The 19,667-nt window shown below is 34.8% G+C and overlaps 1 protein-coding gene across 3 annotated transcripts in view; it reads left to right on the forward strand.

Annotated features, from left to right (window-relative positions):
- LOC106687040 (putative leucine-rich repeat-containing protein DDB_G0290503) overlaps positions 1-19,667 on the forward strand; it is a 26,311-nt gene continuing 6,644 nt past the window's right edge. The window contains exons 1-11 of one of the 3 annotated variants that reach the window (XR_010842690.1): positions 1-276; positions 347-510; positions 1,997-2,122; positions 4,624-4,716; positions 4,809-4,895; positions 6,797-6,906; positions 6,979-7,177; positions 7,420-7,542; positions 7,616-7,735; positions 7,850-7,878; positions 18,012-18,119. Coding sequence is in view for 2 of the 3 variants with exons in the window: in XM_014430706.3 (XP_014286192.1) it covers positions 192-276; positions 347-510; positions 1,997-2,122; positions 4,624-4,716; positions 4,809-4,895; positions 6,797-6,906; positions 6,979-7,177; positions 7,420-7,542; positions 7,616-7,735; positions 18,012-18,119 (1,215 nt within the window). In the remaining variant the exon portion in view is untranslated. The remainder of the gene's footprint in view (positions 277-346; positions 511-1,996; positions 2,123-4,623; positions 4,717-4,808; positions 4,896-6,796; positions 6,907-6,978; positions 7,178-7,419; positions 7,543-7,615; positions 7,736-7,849; positions 7,879-18,011; positions 18,120-19,667) is intronic. The other 2 variants (XM_014430706.3, XM_014430713.3) reach the window with 2 other exon arrangements.

Below are 19,667 nucleotides of genomic sequence, written 5' to 3' on the forward strand. Positions count from 1 at the left end.
TCTTGTATTGATTTTAATAAAAATCGTAACTGTGTATTTATCAGAAACATTAATCAAGTATAATTTTACCCATGATCATCTTAATCATGTAAAACAAATTTCATTAATTTTTTTAATGGGCCATTTGTGATTTCCTTATGGCAATGTTATGAAAAAGTGTGTTTTGACAAATATACAACTGATGAACTTTCATGGATAAAAATGAGCAACTGGATGAGGAATTTAGACTGGGCTTAACTTCTATAAGGTTATATCTTCGAAACATAAATTCTGAAGGTATAATCCATAATCTGTAAACATGACTTTAAAGTCATTCAAAAATAAAATCATGTATGTTTTTTGCCAGATACCAAACTTTGTCAGTCATGGTTGAATAAACTATATAATAGTGTTCATGAGAGAGAATTAAGAAATAGACTTCTGCGAGACTTGATTGAGCATGTCAAAGCAGGCTACCTTCAGCATCCTTTCAATGAACCTCCTGAACAAAATCCACTTTCATTCATTGAGGTAATAGTGTTTAGTGTTTGCTACTTAACCTATTAGTAAGTATAGTAAATTTTGAGCTGCTAATTTAGTCGTCATGGAAACAAAAATTTTATATTGATTGTGAAAATTATGTTCTCATTCTGTAATGCCATTCTCAATTGTCATAAATAATTAGTCAGCTTAATAGTAATTTCGACTAGTCATGATATGTTATTTATATTATTTAAGTACTAATTAAATATATCAGTATTCAAAGCAGAGTAAAATATTACAATTATGTTATTTTTTATTATATTTTGTCTTAACATCAAGTCAAAGTTAATTATTAATTGAAAATAAAAATGCTCAAAGAGGACATTGTTTCCCTCTATTTTTATTTAGAAGATTTAAATAATTAAAAAAAAATTGTAATTTCATTTAAAATTTTTGAAAAATATTTGAGACTTAGGTTTAACACTATGAGCATTTTTTTTTTTTTTAAATTGAAAAAATTACTTTATGAATCCACAGGTATAGATCAAAACAAATAAATATAAAATTCCTATAATTGAACTGTTGGATGCAAAAGTGGTGTAAGTCAAAAGCAAAGCTTTGAGATATTCAATACTTAGAGAAAATTCCATAAAGGCTTTAGAAAGGAATAACAGTTTTCTCTGTTAAAACTAGTCAGACATAACCACATACAACAATTTAAGAGAATTTCAAGTTGATACACTCAATGATTAATTATTTTTTAATGAAAATGAAATAAAATAACAACAGAATGACTTATGTTACTTTTTATTTCAATGGCTTAGTCATAAATGCCCCAATTTCCAAACACACCTTACCCGGATTGAGCTATGGCGGATAGAAGTCAACAAATTAAAATGCACCCATGTGACACCCTCCACCACAGCTTCTGTCCTGTCTTCAGATTCTCCACTCAATTTAAGTGTTTGCGGCTTTAGTGCACTTGCTTAGCCTCCACTAGCTCACTACCAGTGCTGCCGCAAGAGGGATGTGCTGGGATCTTATGAGCTCTGCTCTACCCCCCCACACGTGGGACATAGAGTGGGCTCAGGTCAGTTGTGTAAATATTGTATATAAGAGTGGAAATGTGACTGGAGATTATTTTATTTTTATTTTAATTATTTATTTTTTCATGCACATAGTTTGATTATGTTCATTTTCTTTATCCTTCTATTTGTATATATTTTAAGAGAGATTTTATTTATTTTTATGTACTTTTTTTTTATTTTTTATTTATTTTATTGCATTTATTGTATTAACAATTAATACAATACATCAACACATATATTTTATATTAATGAGGTGTTCATAGTTTACCATAGATTAACCAGTGGAGAAGATGGTTGTGGGATGCAGTCAGCAAATGAACAGAAAATTATTTGCTGACTGCACCCCCTGACTATCTTCTACACATATTTTATATTAAATTTTGAACACCATCATGTCTGAATTATTTATTTAAATCTTTCTCATTCCATTCTCAAACATAATTTAGGTAGCTTCGAAGGCTTGTGGAGAAGGACCATATGTTTCATCATGGAATAGTCAACCTCATAATAGTCCAGTATTTTCTTCTAGTGAAAATCTTACTGACAAGACTATAAATATTGATGATTTCCAGGTAGAGTATTTCTTTCAATAATTTTATTTTTTACCAACTTGATTTCAGGAAAAATATTTAAAATGTCCTTTGGAAATAAATAAACTAGGATATATTAAACTTTTGCATTTTTAGCAATTAATTTGGACCGCTATCAGAAATTATTGATTATTTTAAACAATATATATAGATGATTGACTATGTATGAATTTGAAGATGATCAGGGCTGCGACCAAGTAAAAATAAAAAATATTCCTCAACTATTTATTTATTCCCAACATTTCGACCCACTATGCAGGTCTTCTTCAGGACTTAAAATAAGAAGATACAAAAAAGGTAGAATCAATATAAGTGAAAAAGAGTGATTAACAAAAGATGGTATAAAATGTAAAGGTGGAGGTGTAAAAACAATAAAAACTTTAATAATAATAAGGATAATAAAGATAAATACAAAAAGTATGTTAATAATATTTAATTAATAAATATTCATGTTAATTAATATTTTTTATACTTATCTTTATTCTCCTTATTGTTTTATTTAAGTTTTTGATATGTACCTTGCCACATTTACATTTTTTTTTTTTTAATCAGTTTTACTCTTAAATTGACTTAACTTTCTTTGTATCTTTTTGAGAACTATGTTTTATTTCTTCTTGACGTCAGCCCTGATTATTTTCTTCAAATATTCTTAATTAACCATCAATGATATTAATTAATAATCATATACAAAAATAATACTATCTCTAAGCAGTACGACCACATAGTCCCTAATTATAAATGAGTTAAAAGCCTTGAACATTTCAAAATGTTTCCTGGACCCTCACAGTGTCACCCAATGGAAATCCTTTAAACCATGCTCTGTCTTTATCAGCAAGTCATACACTTCAATAGACATTTGTTTAACTTTATATTAAGAACAGAATACTCTTCAAGAAATTCATTTTTTTTTTTTATGACCTTCATTTCTCACACACAAAGGAGGGTCATCTACAGGTTACCACCCAATTCTAACCATGGTTGGGGGCACAGTTTTCATTTCCACAGGACCACCACAGAAATAAAAGTTAACCCCAGAGACTTGACTGGCCTGAATCGAACTAGCTCCATTGCAGTTACAAGCCTATCAAAGTTGGCGTTTTAACTAGCTTGAGTATGAACGAGCATCAAGAAATTTATCTGTCTTCTAGAACACATGATCATATATCATGTAGAATACCCTAAAATAATTTCAACTATATTGGTAGACAGTTTTAAAAGAAAAGTTCCCTGCTTTGATCAGTCAAAATAAAGCGATATTTCAGTAATATAATGCTCCTGCCCATTAATCACGCTTAGTCAATAACAAATTCTCAGACATGGAGGGTGTTGGTATCCTGCTCCACCCCTTACAGCTCTGACGTAGCACAATCCAATTATTTTCTTTTCCGGTCAGTAGCAAATTTGTTGAAAGACCGGCACTTTGAATTCAGGAAGTGTATCAAAGCAGCATCTTAGGAGTTTTTAACTTCAAAAATCAAGGACTGTTACCTCCTCCAAAAGCAACTTATGGAAGAAATAGTAATTAATAATGTTATAATATATTTTGAAGAATAATTTTAATTTGTAAATTTTATGTACTACAATTTGAATAAAACATTTTATGTACAAAGACTTTTGTAATGACCTAATATAATTGAAATGTTTTCTGCATGATGTGGAAATGATTCTGCATATCCTGTCTGACAGATCATTTTTAGCAACAGGAAGGTGAAAGAAGATCAATAAAACCCAAATGCATTTAATTTTCCTAGAGGTAGTACAGTATAACAACTTTTGGAATAAACATTTTTATTAAATCTAGAGCTGCTTCTTAACCCTGTTAAGTTGCTAATTTATACATATTACCAATTAGTCTTTTGAAGACAATATTTTAAAAAAGAGAGAAAGTTAAACTTGGAAAAGTAGTAATATAAAAATTATTTAGAAACATAACCATTTTTGTTCATGGAATTAAGAACAGGAAGTGTAGGTTATATATGAGTAAGCCCAGAATAATGGTTTACACCATACTCAAAACCTTGTTCTTTTCAAATATCAGATTCCAAAAAATCACTTATGAAGAAATGGGGTTAATTAATACTTGTGGATTAATTCCATACGGATTATGTATCGTAAATGGTCATTAAGAGTAAGAGGCCCTCATCTTACACTGCTTAAACTTTTATAAAAGGTTGTGTCATGGTAGGTAGAGATTCAAAAAGGAACCTTTACTAGCCCAACCATGAATGGTAATTAATTTTCAGCCTGCCAGCAACTGATATTGACTAGAGAGATAAAGCTGCCTGAGCTGGCTGATGTACACAATAATGGTAAAGTAAGGTATTATTTGTGCTTCTGCAGAGTAAATAATAACAAACTAACATGAAATATTTACAACTACATATAAAATATGGTATATCAGAGTAAGGAATTAATAATTACAATATGTTGGCCACAACAGGCTTCATTGTTTTCTGAAAATGGCTCTTATATTTCTATTACAGTCTACTGATGAATCTGCAGCGGTTTTTCCTGACAGGACCAAAGGAAAAACAAGATCAGAACCATTTGCCTTGGCGCGATGGAGAAAAACTCCTGTACGTTTTTTAATTAGTATATAACTCACTTGTAGTCATATAAGATTCATTGAAGCAAATAAAGTATTTAACTGCTTTATTGTTTTTGGAAGGATCATCAAACAGCCAATGATGGTCTTCCCATCGGACAGTATGAAGGTGACGACCAAGCCTTATTGAATAAAGTTGCTACTCTCAAGGTAATTTCTGACTTTATTTTTCTTTTGTAATCCTACTGACTTGTGGTTGAATTGAAAGCTGTGACCGATTAATAAACAGAAATCCAATATTTGATTATGTTTTATTAACTTATACTTAAAGGTAAAATGAGCTATTAATAGCTCAACATACCATGGAATCCTTCTTGGGCTGAAAATCTTTTTAGCATCCTTGTTGGGCTAAAAAAATATTAAAATTCAGCTTCCATTTGACTCAAAAATGGATATAACAATGCCAGCACAATTATTCTTGGAGTGGTTGAATATGAAGGAAAAGGAGAAAAACGGTGCAAAGTATTTGCTGGAATCCACTGTATATTTGCTATTTTGGTTTTAAATTTTCCCTTTTTTTTTTCTTCAATATTTTGAAATAGTTGCATTTGCGTGCAGCACCTCTGGTGTACATTGGGGTACCCAAGGGTGCAACGATCCCTGTTGTGCAGGAAACTGCTGCTTTGCAGCTGTTTTTTATCTCCCTAGCAAGCCTTCTAATAACCAAAGTGCAAATATTTCTAGCATATATCTGCTTCTTCATCTGATTGCTTTGTCTTTCTTTGCTTTCTGAGTCTTCCTTGATTATTTTAGCGACTCTGCTGTCTTTTTCTTCTTAATTTATTATTCTCTCAGTTTTATCTTTAGCTAATGTCATAATTCAACATTCCATTTTTCTTCAATAAAGGATTTGTTTTGGAAGTCCAGGTGAACTAGCAGAAGGAGAATTGAAAAGGTATCATTTGGCGACTAAGATTGACTCAATCTATAATATGCGAACTCTTGAGAAGAAGCATAAGGTAAGACCACACTCATGTCCAGTCTGGCCATTTATTATGTTCCAGAATATTATTGAATGTAACAGCATCGTCAAATGTAGTGGTAAATATTAGATAACAGGATCTCGAGCATTACAGATGTCTGCTGAGAATATGATTCCTGACTAAGCGGGAAGAATTGGATCCCAGTTGTGGTGTACCAGAGTCTGCCAAGCATGTTCTCATGGCCTTTATCACCTATGTAACAGAGATCTAAGCTGTAGAGAGAAACAGGACTTTTTGTTTTAACTGAACAATGTTCCCTCATTTGAAAACTACCTGTACTACAAATTCTTTGTGTATGGATGGAAAATAGTAGTTGGCCCAGCTCACTTCCATTTGGGAAGAAGAGGACCAATTCCTGGAAGGTCACCAGAGCAATTAAGCAACTCTTGAAGATAATGACAGGTCTGAATAAAGGTCATTGTAGATATGCTCCAATTAATCTGCTTGTTAGCAGGGATGGTATAAGCTCATTCTTTGTGTGATATGCAATCAATACTAAATCCATGTTACAGAAAGAAAGGTTGGGTATAATTAAATAAAGAAGTATGACATGGGGAAACAATATTTGCCCATGTACAACTTGGACCTGGTATAGACAAGAATGGCCCTACTTTTAGGGTACCATAAGATTTTGGATCCTCCTTCCTGATAACAAAATGGTGTAGGTTATTTACAGGCGGGAGAGAAAGGGATATATAGGAGTAATATCCAGAGTGATGTAAAGATGTAATATGAATTATGATCCAAATGAATTATGATAAGGCGATGCAATATTGATGGTCCGTTTGATCACTGAATATAGTTTAATGTTCTTATTAAATTTCAAATGTTCAATTTATTCCCTATATTTTTGCTAAGGGCGACTATAATACACTTGATCGGTTAGGGCATGACCTAAGAGTGATGATGAAGACCTATGTACCCACCAAAACTACTACATGCTTAAAAACCATTACTTAGGTATAAAAATAATGATTACTAATTTCAATATTAATGAATATTTTAGGAAACATGATAACATGGTTTTGTATATATTTTTTGTAATTGGATTTGATTTTTTTTTTAAAGGCACAGAATGAAGCATTAATGCATGAAATAAGTCTATACCAATTAAGAGCAGAAACAACACAGAAGGAACTGTATACTTTAAATCAAGAAGTAACAACATTACGAGCAAAGTACGAACATGTTAATCTTAAGTAATTTAAATGAATGGGAAATAGCAAAATTGATATTTTTGTCTGTACTAGACTTTCTGAATTGCAGAGGCTAAACACTAATATCGAAAGGAAACACTTTAATGCGGTCTCTGAGCAAAAGCGGGCTGTAGCAGAAAACCTATTACAGATCACAGAAAGGCTAACAAGTGCTAATAATCAAAATGATGAGCTGTTGAATGAAGTTGCAACTTTAGAAATCAAAATAAGTCAATTGAACCGCCAGAACCAGGTCATTTTCTCATGAATTATTCCTATAAATTTACATCATATAACATAAGGATAGATTTACTTTTTACAACAGTAAATACATTTCTAATGATATTAATTATTTCTTTGAATAATTTAATTGAAATTTAAAATTATTTGTTCATGATTAATAACTATTTATGATAATATGATTTTATAAAGCTAAAAGTATCCCTTAAAATTTTAATCATTCTTAATAAAAAAGGCTCATTAATAAAAAAAAAGGATGCTGAGAGAAAACTTAAATCAGATATTTGCCAGCTCAAATCTCAACTTGTAAAGGAAAAGAAGAGGAACCAAATCGAATTACTGGCTTTCCAAAATTTATTGAGACGTAAAGATGAACAAGTGAGTATCGATTAATTTGGTTGACTTAACTACTAAGTATCAATTCATTGTAATCCATTATTTATTGGAGCAGTTGAAGAAGGTCGACTGCCATGTTAAGAAACAGTGCAACAGGATGCAAGAAGAAGTTATCAATATCAAAAATGAAATGGATCATGTTGCAAATGAAAGTAATTCCCAACTCAGGTCCAAGGTAGGTCTTCAATCCTCAACTCCTAAAACTCATTAATATTTAATTTTTTTTTATAAAAATATATATTTAATTAACATTGAAAGATTATTACTTGACTGTATGTGATGATTGTAGGAAGATGGTCTGAGTGGCGATCAAGAAAGGTACAAAAAGAGCAGAAAAAACTATTTATTTGTAACCATCTGATTACAGAATTTTTCTATTTTTGACCACACCTCATACATTGTCCTTATTTTAGTTTTTCACATTTTGTTCAATTTTGCTATATAACCAGTAGAATATATTTAACTGTTTTTGTTAGTGCACACTTCTCTCACAAATATAGGTGGGTAATCCAAAAAGTAAAGTTGTTTTTATATAAATGCGAAATTTAGTTCATTATCTATTTTGTTTTCATAATTTTAAAAATTGAATTTTTCTCTATTTTCTCACACCACTTCAATCTATGCATTTTGGACAATGTTGTAGGCTCTTTTGTTGGCCCACTTCATACCAATACTTTGTCCTTGATGAAGTGAACCTGACATTTTTCACCTTTTTGAGATTGTATTAAGGGTGACAATGCCTAGAGGTTCTACTATATAACTGAGACCAAAAAGCAATCATGTAAGTGGCGGTATTCCTTGTCCCTCAAACCGCCTTGGTCCCTTTTATGTCTGCTGGGACCTCAATATATGATGACAGGTTCTGTGAAATACTGAAAAATATTCATAAGAGTAGGAACCTTTCTTATATTCTAAGGTACTATAAAGGTAACTAAGTAATCTGAGCATATACAGTGAAGTCTCAGTTATACGAATATGAGGGGGTACCAAAAATTCTTCGTATAAGTGAATACGCAATACATATTATGTACGTATATTTTTGAGAATTCTTTTCTCGTAATTAGTAGGTACATATACGTATGTTGTATGCAGTTGAAAGAAAAACAAAGTAAAGTGAAAAAAAATTAATTATTTTATAAAAATTTAATTTATTTTTTAACCGAATTTTTTAATTTTTGACAAAAAAATTGTGTCATGTTTGTTTCGTGTTGCTTTTGGCTGAATACATCATTCTTTCGTATTCTGTTAAGGTGTTAGATTCCTTCTCGCTAATTTCTTTCGCATATATAAAACGTTTTACAACTTCAAATGCTTAAACATAAAGAGTCATTGGGACCGGATGTTATTCGCGGAAAAAAGTTGTTTACTGTTTCGTTTTTGACGGTATTTTTCGGCCTTTGTCTTGTCACGGAAGAAACAAAAATTCATAGAACTGAATAAAATTTACTAATATGTACATAAAGCGGGTCCAAACTTTCTTTCGTATAACTAAGTTTCGTATAAATGGATAATTACATACACATAATTCAGGGATTTTTGCAGGGGATTGAGAAATTCTTCGCATAACTGAATGTTTCGTATAAGTGAGACTTCACTGTATATATATAAAGTTAAGTATTGGCGAAATCAAAATGTCAAAAAAGAAAAGAAGGAATAAGATCTAACACGCTTGGACTGCTGTAAAATACTGGCTATTTACACAAAAAAACAAATCCTATACGATTATAATTTTAAAAAAACAAACTCATAAGCTTGCTGAAGTAAACATTATATACATAATTTAAACCTAGGAATAAAAATAAAAAAGGAATAGTTCTTCGTACAATAACATGAACAAGTTAAAATGAAAAAAAAAACAAGAATAACCTAATACTATAATTTATACCTAATACTGCAATATAATAACATAAAAAACAAAAACAATAAAGAAAAAACTATTTACAATAAAATAAATTCTTATACACATATCATTGTAAAAAAAACTCACAAGCTCCCTAAAATAAAAGCTCTATTTATAATATAATTTAAAATCTAAGAACATAATAAAAGAACTCTTCATACCACAAATGAATAAGTTAAAATAAAAAGACAATATTTACAAAAGTTAAAAACATTCTTAAAACAAAACAATAAATAGAATAAATTTATATTTTCTTTAATACAATCTGTATATGGCAATATAAGGACTCCCCAGCTATTATTTTGTGATTGCTGGAAGCTTTAACTGCTCAATATGGACAGTTCTCCTCTTTCCCGGTTCTCTAATGATTATCACCCTGAATGGACCTTCATATCGCTCTTCCTTACCCCTAGATAGATAGACCCCAACTTCCTGTAGACGGTCGACCCGATTTTGATCTCCCCCATCCTATCTGTGACGTCTAAATTCTCCCGTGATACCCTCCTGGTTTTTTCTTTTTCCATTCTCCCCCTTGCTTTCTCCCATAACTTTCTTCGAGCAATGTGGTTGTTATGTATCTCCTCACCGTCCACTTCCGTGCCCTTATAGTCCCGCTGGTGTCCTCGGAGTCCAAAGAGGATCTCAAATGGTGAAAATCCCGTAACTGTGTGCACCGAATGGTTATATGCCGCTATCGCCTTAGGCATTGCTACATCTGGTTCCAATTCCTTGTCTATCTGATATAAGCGAAGATGGTCACTTAACGTGCTATGGAGGCGCTCTATTCCTCCTCCTACTCTTTGGGTGTCCTGGTGTGTTGAGGTGCCACGTCACGTCAAGGTCCTTCATTTCAGTTCGAATCCTGGCATTGTCAAATTCTCTGCCTCCGTCCAATGCGATGCGCTCCGGGACTCCATAAAATTAAAAGCACAACTGGAGAGCTGCCAACACTGCTTTCGATGACTTTTCCTGCACCTGGTGCGCCATTGCCACTTTGCTGAAGATATCAATCACAGTTATCCATTTATTTCCTTTCCAGGTGAAACTATCGATCTGTTAATCATTAAGTGGGGCATCTGCGGTAAATCTTTCCTCTTTCTCCCTTTTGGTGGGTTTCTATCATATTTCGTGCGTAGACAAACTTCGCAATTTCCTATAACCTCCGTGATTGTCTATTTCATCCCCTACCAAAAGTACTTCCCTTCAATGCGTACAGGGTCGCCGGGATTCCGCGGTGATTTGTTTTGCCCTGGTGATATGCTGTGGTCACCTCTTTTTGTAGTTCGTCTTCCAGAAGGGTTTCCACCATCTGCTTGCACCGAATGAACCTCCTATGAAATCGTCATATTGCTCCTCCCATACTTGCAACTCACAACTTTAACAATCCAGTGGTCTTCGTCTTCCATACAATCTCCCACCTCTTATTGTTTATTATGGCCTCCAGTTCCTCCATATCTATTTGTCTTCCTTCCTTCGAGTGGTCAACAGCCCACACTATTCCCCAGAGCTCTCGTTCAAGTGCACTGTATCTGGTCTCCGTTTATGTTAGGCGCCTACTGGCGTATGCCACTGGGCGATCTCCCTCTTCACTCTCCTGAGACAACACCGCTCCCACAGCGTACTCACTCACGTCCGTAGTAATATTGAATAGGCGAGTGAAGTCCGGGAACGCAAGCACCGGCTCCTGTTGCAGCTTCTCCATGCACCGCCTAATATTGTCTTCGACCATCGGTGTGATGATCACCTTTCTGCCTTTTTTGAGAAGATTGTTGAGTGGGATGAGGTACTCAGACATTTCTGGCACAAATCTTCTGTAATAATTTAAAGTTCCCAACAGCCTGCGAACTCCCTTAACATCCCTAGGAACCGCCATCTTCCGTATAGCTGCAACTTTATCCGCGTCAGGTTTATCTCCTTCCCTGGAATTTGTGTGGTCCAAAAAAATAATTTTTTCCTGCCCAAGCGATGATTTCTCTCCAGATAACTTCAGCCCGAATTTCCTAATTCTTTGAAATACGCTGTGTAAATGCTGCACGTGTTCTTCTTCGCTCTTACTGAACACTAGGAGATTCATCAATTCCCCTCAAAAACTCGTCCATCAGGCGCTGAAAATTTATGGGAGCATTTTTCAGTCCAAACGGCATTCTAGTAAATTCGTAGTGTCCTCTCTCGAATGTGAATGCCGTTTTATGTTGATCCTTAGGATGCATATTGATTTTATGATATCCGGCCTTCAAGTTCAATGTGCTGAATACCGTCGCCCGCTCAGCCTGTCCAAAATGTCTTCAAATCTGGGGATCAGATACTTTTCGTCAACGGTATTCTCGTTCAGCTTCCTGTAATCAATCACCACCCTATACTTTTCGGTAGTTTCACCAGGCGCGCTCTTCTTCTTCACTGCCCACAACGGTTTATTGTACGGAGAAGTACTATCAATAATTATTCCCTGGTGTTATAAACTTTGAAGCTCTTCCCGGATGTGGTGACCTAGCGCTTGCGGGTATCTCCTCTGTTTAATGTATGTCACTTTGTCTTGTTTTAGTATGATCTCATGGACTGTCATTTCGGTCGTCCCAAGCTTGTCCCCTTCTTTGAAAAAGATATCTTCGTATTCCTTCCCAAGGCTTCGTCTCCAGTCCTCGGCTTGATTGATTATTCCGACCCTAGCGCCCGCGTTATTCCGCTGAAAATGACATTTGTAGATTTTTCCTCTCAACTTAACCTTCCATTTTCCCCTGCTATTTCTAACCCAAGCTTCCACCCTAGTAGGACACATCCCAGAATTACTTTATATTCCCTAGGCATACTTCCTACAATATGTACCTGCAAGTTTTCCCGACTAAATCCCCACCGTGTCAACCCTATCACCACCTCCTCCTCTACTTCACAAGGGCTACCCAGGTTGATCAATTTACATTGGCATTTCTGAATCTTGTGTGTCCTCTCTCCATCACAGAGCTTTTGCAAGTCCCTCGCCTTCATTCTCCTCCGTTCCCTCATTTCCATCCTCTTGTTTCTACCTTCTCTAGACTACCTCGGTTCCTTGGCTCCTCGACTTCCTCTTCGGTCTCTGATGCTTGCGTAGATTTATCTGAAGAGCTACTCAACCTACGGTGGCCTCTTCGTATCTGTTGGGCGTTGATCTCCATTGGTTCGTCCCGGCCCACATCTCTTCTTCGGTACAAATATGGGCACTGTTTGGCTATGTGTCCCTCATTTCCAAATTCAAAGCACTTCATGCGCGGGCAATGCGCCACTAAATGCCCAATTTTTCCACAACCATGACACTTGTGGTTCTCCCGCCGACTATTGTTTCTGAGTTTAGCTAGGCTTCTTCTATTTTCTTGGTTGATAGCTCTCTCTCTTCTACCATTTCCGTGTTCTCCCCTCCTCCAAGGGTTGGGCATGTTTCTTGGCCATTGGTATTCTATCCGGATCCACCCTGGTTCTTCTACTTCCATTCGGGTCTCTTCCTCTATAGCGTTTGCTTCTATGATATCTTGAGCAATTTCCACAAACGAGCGCTCTCTCGGAAATCCTTCCTTCTTCCCTAGCTCCTTTGCCAACTGTATCTTTAGTACCAGGGATATGAATTGCATCCGACCCTGTGCCTGGATTGTTTCCATCATTTCGCTCAGTGTATCTTGAATTGTGTTAAAGCGCGCCAGGAGTTCCGCGGCATATTACCTAGACTGTTTCGGTTTCTTTGTCTTTCGGATCATCATAGATATGTCTTCCTCTGGGGCCTACCGTCCTCCTCCAAACGCCTTCTTTAATCTTTCCTTGATAACACTCCAAGGAGTCTCTTCGTCAACCTGAATCTGATTTAGGATGCTCCTCTAGACTCTGCAGACGACCTTTGCTTTTAAAGCCTCTGTATCTTCACATTCGAGTAGACTTTGGATAGACTTCGCTTCAATTCGGCTTATTAGTCGATCAACCCTTTTATAAAGCGGCTCAATTTTCCTGTTTCCCCGGAAAACCGTTCAAGATCAGAAACGGCCTTCCACAAGTCTTGGGCGGTTGCAATGCGTACTTTTACCCACTCAAGTGTTGTGGCGTGGGCTCCCGCTAGAGAAACTTAAGGTAGTGGGGCAAGCTCCGGGGGTGGAAGAATCTCCTCCATGGGAGGAGTGTTCTGAACCCCATTTTGATTTAAAGCTTCCAGATTCATGACCGCTTGTTCGACGATACTGTTGGCACCCATTATTTAAAAAAAGTGAGGGAATAGAAAAAACAATTGAAAGCTGAGAAAACTACGATAAAATATTCTTCTTTAAAGCAAATATAACTCCGGTATTTAAAGTTCCCGGGTTTCGGCACCAGTTAAATATTGGCGGAAGCAAAATGTCAAAAAAGAGAAGAAGGAATAAGATCTAACACGCTTGAACTGCTGTAAAATACTGGCTTTATTATTTTTTTTTCCGAACCCTCTAAAACAGAAATAAAAGTGAATTAATAAGTGCATTACTGTGAAAAAAGAAAAAGTAATTCGTGTTGTGTCCTACCTTTGGTATACTGGCTTTATTGCGTTCGGTACATCTCTTATATACAATCGATCTGCTGATCTCCTCAGTCAGCTGATTCAGACCGTCTATATATATATGCTACTTTCACTTTTCTGTATCAAATTCTCTTCACTACCTGTTGGTTGATCCAAATACCTATTGGCCTGAGTCTGTTCCATGGCGCATTCTGGGAACCATCTATTCCGTCACAACCACTTTTTATAAAGAAGTAATGTAGGATAATTATAAAGTTTATGTCCGCCATTTGGTTCCCGATTTTCCAATATAACTTTAATAGGACGGCGTCCACTCAGAGGATGGTTCACTGAGCTTCTAGGTCAATTTCGCATATAGCGGTGTAAGTTCTAGCAGGGGTGAAAAACTCGACCTTCAGTGAGAATAAGTGATCAAAGATGCAAGAAAACAGGATAACAGAAAATCCACGGGGGAGCATTGTTAAAAATGTCTATAGATAATCAGGAAGGATAATTGAGATATGAGGCAGATAGGAAAGGAACTAGACCTAGAAAAGTCTTCCCCGTCCTACGATCTTGACGACACACAAAGTGGATCCTTTCGGACTGTCGAGTTTCACTGATGATCAAGGATTTCTAATTAGAAATATACATTTAACTTATATAAAATGAACACCAACGATAAATCAATGCTGCCGAATCCTGTCTAGATGAAAGGCAAATTTGTAAATAAATATTGACAGATATGCAGGCTTAAAAAATATGGATATAAAAGTTTGACAGGGGGTATCCTCCTTTGTGGATTACTGGAGGATATATATTTATATGTATGTATTATTATACACATTTTTTTTTTATTAACATATGTTTTCAATGAATATAACACTACTTGAGCATATGATCAAGTGAATTTTATGTTATTGAAAAACAAAAATTATTAATTTAGGTTTTTGCTGCCTTGTATTCCAGAAAGCCTTAAACAAATGATGAAGATATCTTAATAATTGCTTAGAATGCCTACTTCGACCCTCAGCGCACAAAAATACCTTAATAGATATGATAGAAACAATCGAGGTTTCCCATGTCCAAACTAGAGGAAATTCACCGGGGTCCAGATACAGAATGAATGCTTTCTGTATCAGAACTAGTATATTTCCGCTGTTAACGTTCCCGATTGTTTATGATATGACCTGATACAAAGACAATCGGAAGTTCAGAAAACTGTCCAGGCTTAGTCTAGTATAGAACCACAACGCCCTAAGGAAAAACTGGACCTCCAACAGGAAAGCAAAATATTCATGAGAGGAGAATGAGGGGCTTGCTAAACCTTCGCACCTTCTGAGCATTACAAAGTAGTCAGGGGCAGAAGGCGCCATAGCAAAACCTAACTGGGCAGAAAGATATAAAGTAGATTTCAATAGACTAATAGAGCCAAGGTCTGATCTCTCTTCTAGTGCTGGCACGGAAAAAAGCAAACCGAGGATTTTGACAGATATCATGAAATCTCGGACATTGGAGCTGGTATCTGCTTCTACCCTTAGACCCACTCACGTGACGATCAGTAGAAGTTAGAGCACGGTGGTAATCGTTCATGAGCGGCAGTCCTTGGCTGAAATAGTTACCAAAATCTCGATAGTCCGCGGTGATAAGGAGGCCTCGGCCTCTGGCGAATGCCTACCCAGGACCGACAATGCACGGGACAGGTTTCAGGGTGTGTCCTCTGCACTTGAAATGGTCCAAAGAGATGACGAATATGATCATCATCGGTCGCCAGCGTCTAGTCTTAGCAGCTACGAGCGCTTTCATTTGGACTCACATCGAGGATTATACATGGTTGTTTAACATTGGAGAGGGCTGTTCTATGTTTAACACGCAGGTCGAATTGCAAGCCAGTCTTTGGGGAGTGAAAATTGTCAGAGCAGGCCCTACCCATTGTCTAGGTAGAATAAATTCGTCCAAATGAAGTGTGATGACAAACCTTGGAACAAGGTTTTGAAGAAAAACATGACCTCAGTTTGAATAATGGGTAAGGAATGTGACATTAGTATTGAATGGATGAACCCTTTTTTGAGGAGCTTCCTGCATTCTCGGATACCCTGGTACCATTTGTATTTATTTATAAAGGAGATGTGCTTGCTGTTATGAGGTGCGCATTTCCCGCCAGGAAACGATAAGAGGAAAGCTGGTTGGTGACAATACCTCATCTTGTAAGAAGATTGCAACTGTTACAAAAGAGAAGGATCGACAGCATGGGCGTAGGCAGAAGGGAGCAGAGAGGGGCCGCGGCACCCCCTAGATTTTTGGGACCCAAGAAAAATGTTAAGAAAGTAATGAACTTTTTTGATAGATGATTTCCTTCTGGGAACATTCTGGAATTAGTAAGGCAACAATGTTGAGTTGATATCCCTTTGAATGGACAAGATGGATATACGTTGGTTCTTCGGTAAAGTAGGTAAGATTCAATGAGAGTAATTATTCGTCATATACTTATCTATAAAAATAATGGGGGAAACAAATAAAAAACAACTTTTTTGAGATTCCATTCTTAATATTATAACTTACAGTTTGCCACTTTAATGATATCTGAATTCTTGTTGAAAGTAAATTAAAGAAGACAACCATCGTTGAAGAGCTGACGCCCATGATCGGCAGTTTCGGGGACCCTACGGCTGAATAATTGAGGGAATATTGTTTTGAAAAAAATAATGCTAATTTTTGAAAAATTGTAGGCATCTCTGGAACTATTAACAAAACTCTAGCAGGGCTCAAATTAAAAAAATATGCTAATAATTTTTTTTGGTAGGCAGACAAAAGATACGCAATTAATAAAAATCAAGCATAATTATTAAAATTCAACTGGCCGCCATTTTTCCGGCGGCTTTTAGGCGACGGACATAAACTTTTTAGTTCATCTTCATGAGTGAAATTTGCTGAAGTAAATGAAACTTTATTGTTCCAAAGTTTCATTTATTTCACATTTTTCTGCATGGGCTTCCGTACTATACTCTTTGCTAATAGATAAATAGTTCAGCAATTTACATATACATACATATGTATATAAAATAATACAATTGAAAGTCATTAGTGTTATCCTGTTCGATTACTAAAAACGTTTTTGATGAGTTGCGGGTCAACACTGAGTTGGTCTTTTCAACTTAACCAAAATAGTTAAGAGTGAATTTGCAAAATAATATTATTGTAAAAAAATAAGTTAAAAAAAAAACCCTAGGTCTAAGACATACCGAATCATGTCTGGATATTTGATCTATACCGTGGACAGCTCACAATGTTCCTGGCAGTACTAATTTCTGATTAACTAACCGTTAACACTTATAAAATAATAATAATAATAATAATAGAAAAGAAAACAAGTAAATTTTGATATATTTATTTTCCGTTTAAATATTTGATATTTTTCCAATTTCACCTTGGATAAATGTAACGTAATTTTCACCAGCTTAGGTCCGCATTATTAGTTGTTCGTCTATTTATCCTTTCTTCCTAAATACAGAAAATTCCTAGTTACCTTGTCAACAAAATGTTATATCATAGCATAAAATTAGTTTACAAACAACTTTAAAATTATAATTAAATTACTTAAAATAATTTTAGAACTTATAACATATAATAGCAATGTTATTAAAGAAATAAAGCAAAATTTAATTTTAAATAATTTCTCGGCTAAGGTTGTGGATGTTTTTTGAAAGTATATAAAAATTAATGTTTTATTTTGTTTGAAATAATTCGTCTTCTTCGTTTCCCCAGCACCATCCACTGCTCATTTAATGCAAATATTACGGACAAACCATTGCCTTTTATTCTATAATTATTTTGGTCAAATAGATAAAATGTTTTGGTAATCCACCTCAAGTCATAGTAGAGAAAAGAACTCCTAATTTTTAACCTTCCAAGATAACGCGCACAATGATTAATTTGAATTAGTAGCTTATCAAGTAATCTAATAAACTAATAAATGCATTAATTGGACTAGTTATCAACATTAATTTATAAAAAATGGAATGTAACATCTAAAATTTAAAATTAGTAGTAACAAAATGTAATTTATAGATTGGAGTATTAAAGAAAGATATATCGAAACTAGAAAAAGCTAATAAGAAATTGATAGCTGAATATGAGTCACGTTTACAATCGTGTCGACATGAAGATCAAAAGCGAGTAAGTAATCGAAGTTTATTATTTCTATTAATTAAAAAAAAAATACGTGACTAAAAATGTTAAATTTCAGCTTTTTGAGTTATATCATACATTTTAATTATTTATCAGCAAAATATCACTGCACCATTAAAAGAGTTTTTAGAAAGTAGCTTCTCAAACAAAAGAATTTACTACTCGAGTAGTACTCTACTTTAAATGATGTTCTCTTAGGTCTTTTGGTGTTTATAGATATTGTGGTCGTTTTAAAGATATGTTGCTCCGAATAAAAATATACTTTTTTTTCAACGTTTTTATTCTCCTTAACTATGGTTGGCAGACTCATTTATTTGAACTACTAACTGCATATATATAGTTTTCATTAAAATTATCGAAAATTAGAGTGAAATATTTGGGTTGTTTTTCTCCCGCTCTTGTACTATCAGGGTTGCCACTCGTTCTGTATATTTAAGTTCTGTACAGGCAAAACATAAAACAGTGTATAAAAGTATGGTGAACGTGCTCGAACTTCACAGACAAAAAAGGAGGGAAGAATAGCGTATACACAAGGGATGCAACATCTATGTCGATGTTTTTCAGCCGATGTTTTCTAAACATCGATGTTTTTAAGCCGATGTTTTCTAATCATCGATGTTTTACGTTTGTCCCAATTTTTCATTTTTTTCCCAAAAGTAACTAGATGAAAACCAAAAATTTACAGTATAAATATATTCCTATCAAGAATGTGGTCGAATAAAAAAGTACCTTCATGCTAACGATATGATAAAGATAAATTACGACTAGAAAAACAACGATGTTTTAAAACATCATTGCATACAAATCTTTGCCAAAAATACGTCGATGTTTTTGAACAACCATTTCAGTTACTCAAGGTCTGTTCCAACGACGACGTATAGTCCGGCCAGTCGGAAGTGGTTTTTGCAAAAAAGGATGAACATTGATAAAAAAAACATCGATGTTTTGAAATATCAATGTTCAATATCAAAATAATGTTGCTACCAATACATTATCCAAAAGACACCGATGTTTTTAAACAACTATATCAGAAACATGAGGTCTGTTCCAACGATCCCGCATTCTACGGCCTATAAGAAGTGGTTTTTGAAATAAAGAGTTCGATAACGACTAAAAAAACATCGATGTTTTAAAATATCGTTGCTTGCAATACATTACCCAAAATACATCGATGTTTTTGAACAACTGTTTTAGAAACATGAGGTCTGTTTCAACGATCACGCATTATTCGGCCTGTCAGAAGTGGTTTTTGAAATTAATAATCAACATCGACCAGAAAAAACATCGATATTTTAAAATATCGTTGCTTAAAATACATTACCCAAAATACATCGATGTTTCTGAACAACTATTTCAGAAACATGAGATCTGTTCCAATGAACCCGCATTCTACGGCCTGTAAGAAGTGGTTTTTGAAACTAAGAATCCGACATCGACTACAAAAAACATTTTTAATAGAATGCGGGATCGTTGGAACAGATCTCATGTTTCTGAAATAGTTGTTCAGAAACATCGATGTATTTTGGGTAATGTATT

This window comes from Halyomorpha halys, unplaced genomic scaffold, assembly GCF_000696795.3.
Source record: "Halyomorpha halys isolate HHAL.00 unplaced genomic scaffold, Hhal_1.1 Scaffold37.1, whole genome shotgun sequence".
NCBI classification, from domain to species: Eukaryota; Metazoa; Arthropoda; class Insecta; order Hemiptera; family Pentatomidae; genus Halyomorpha; species Halyomorpha halys.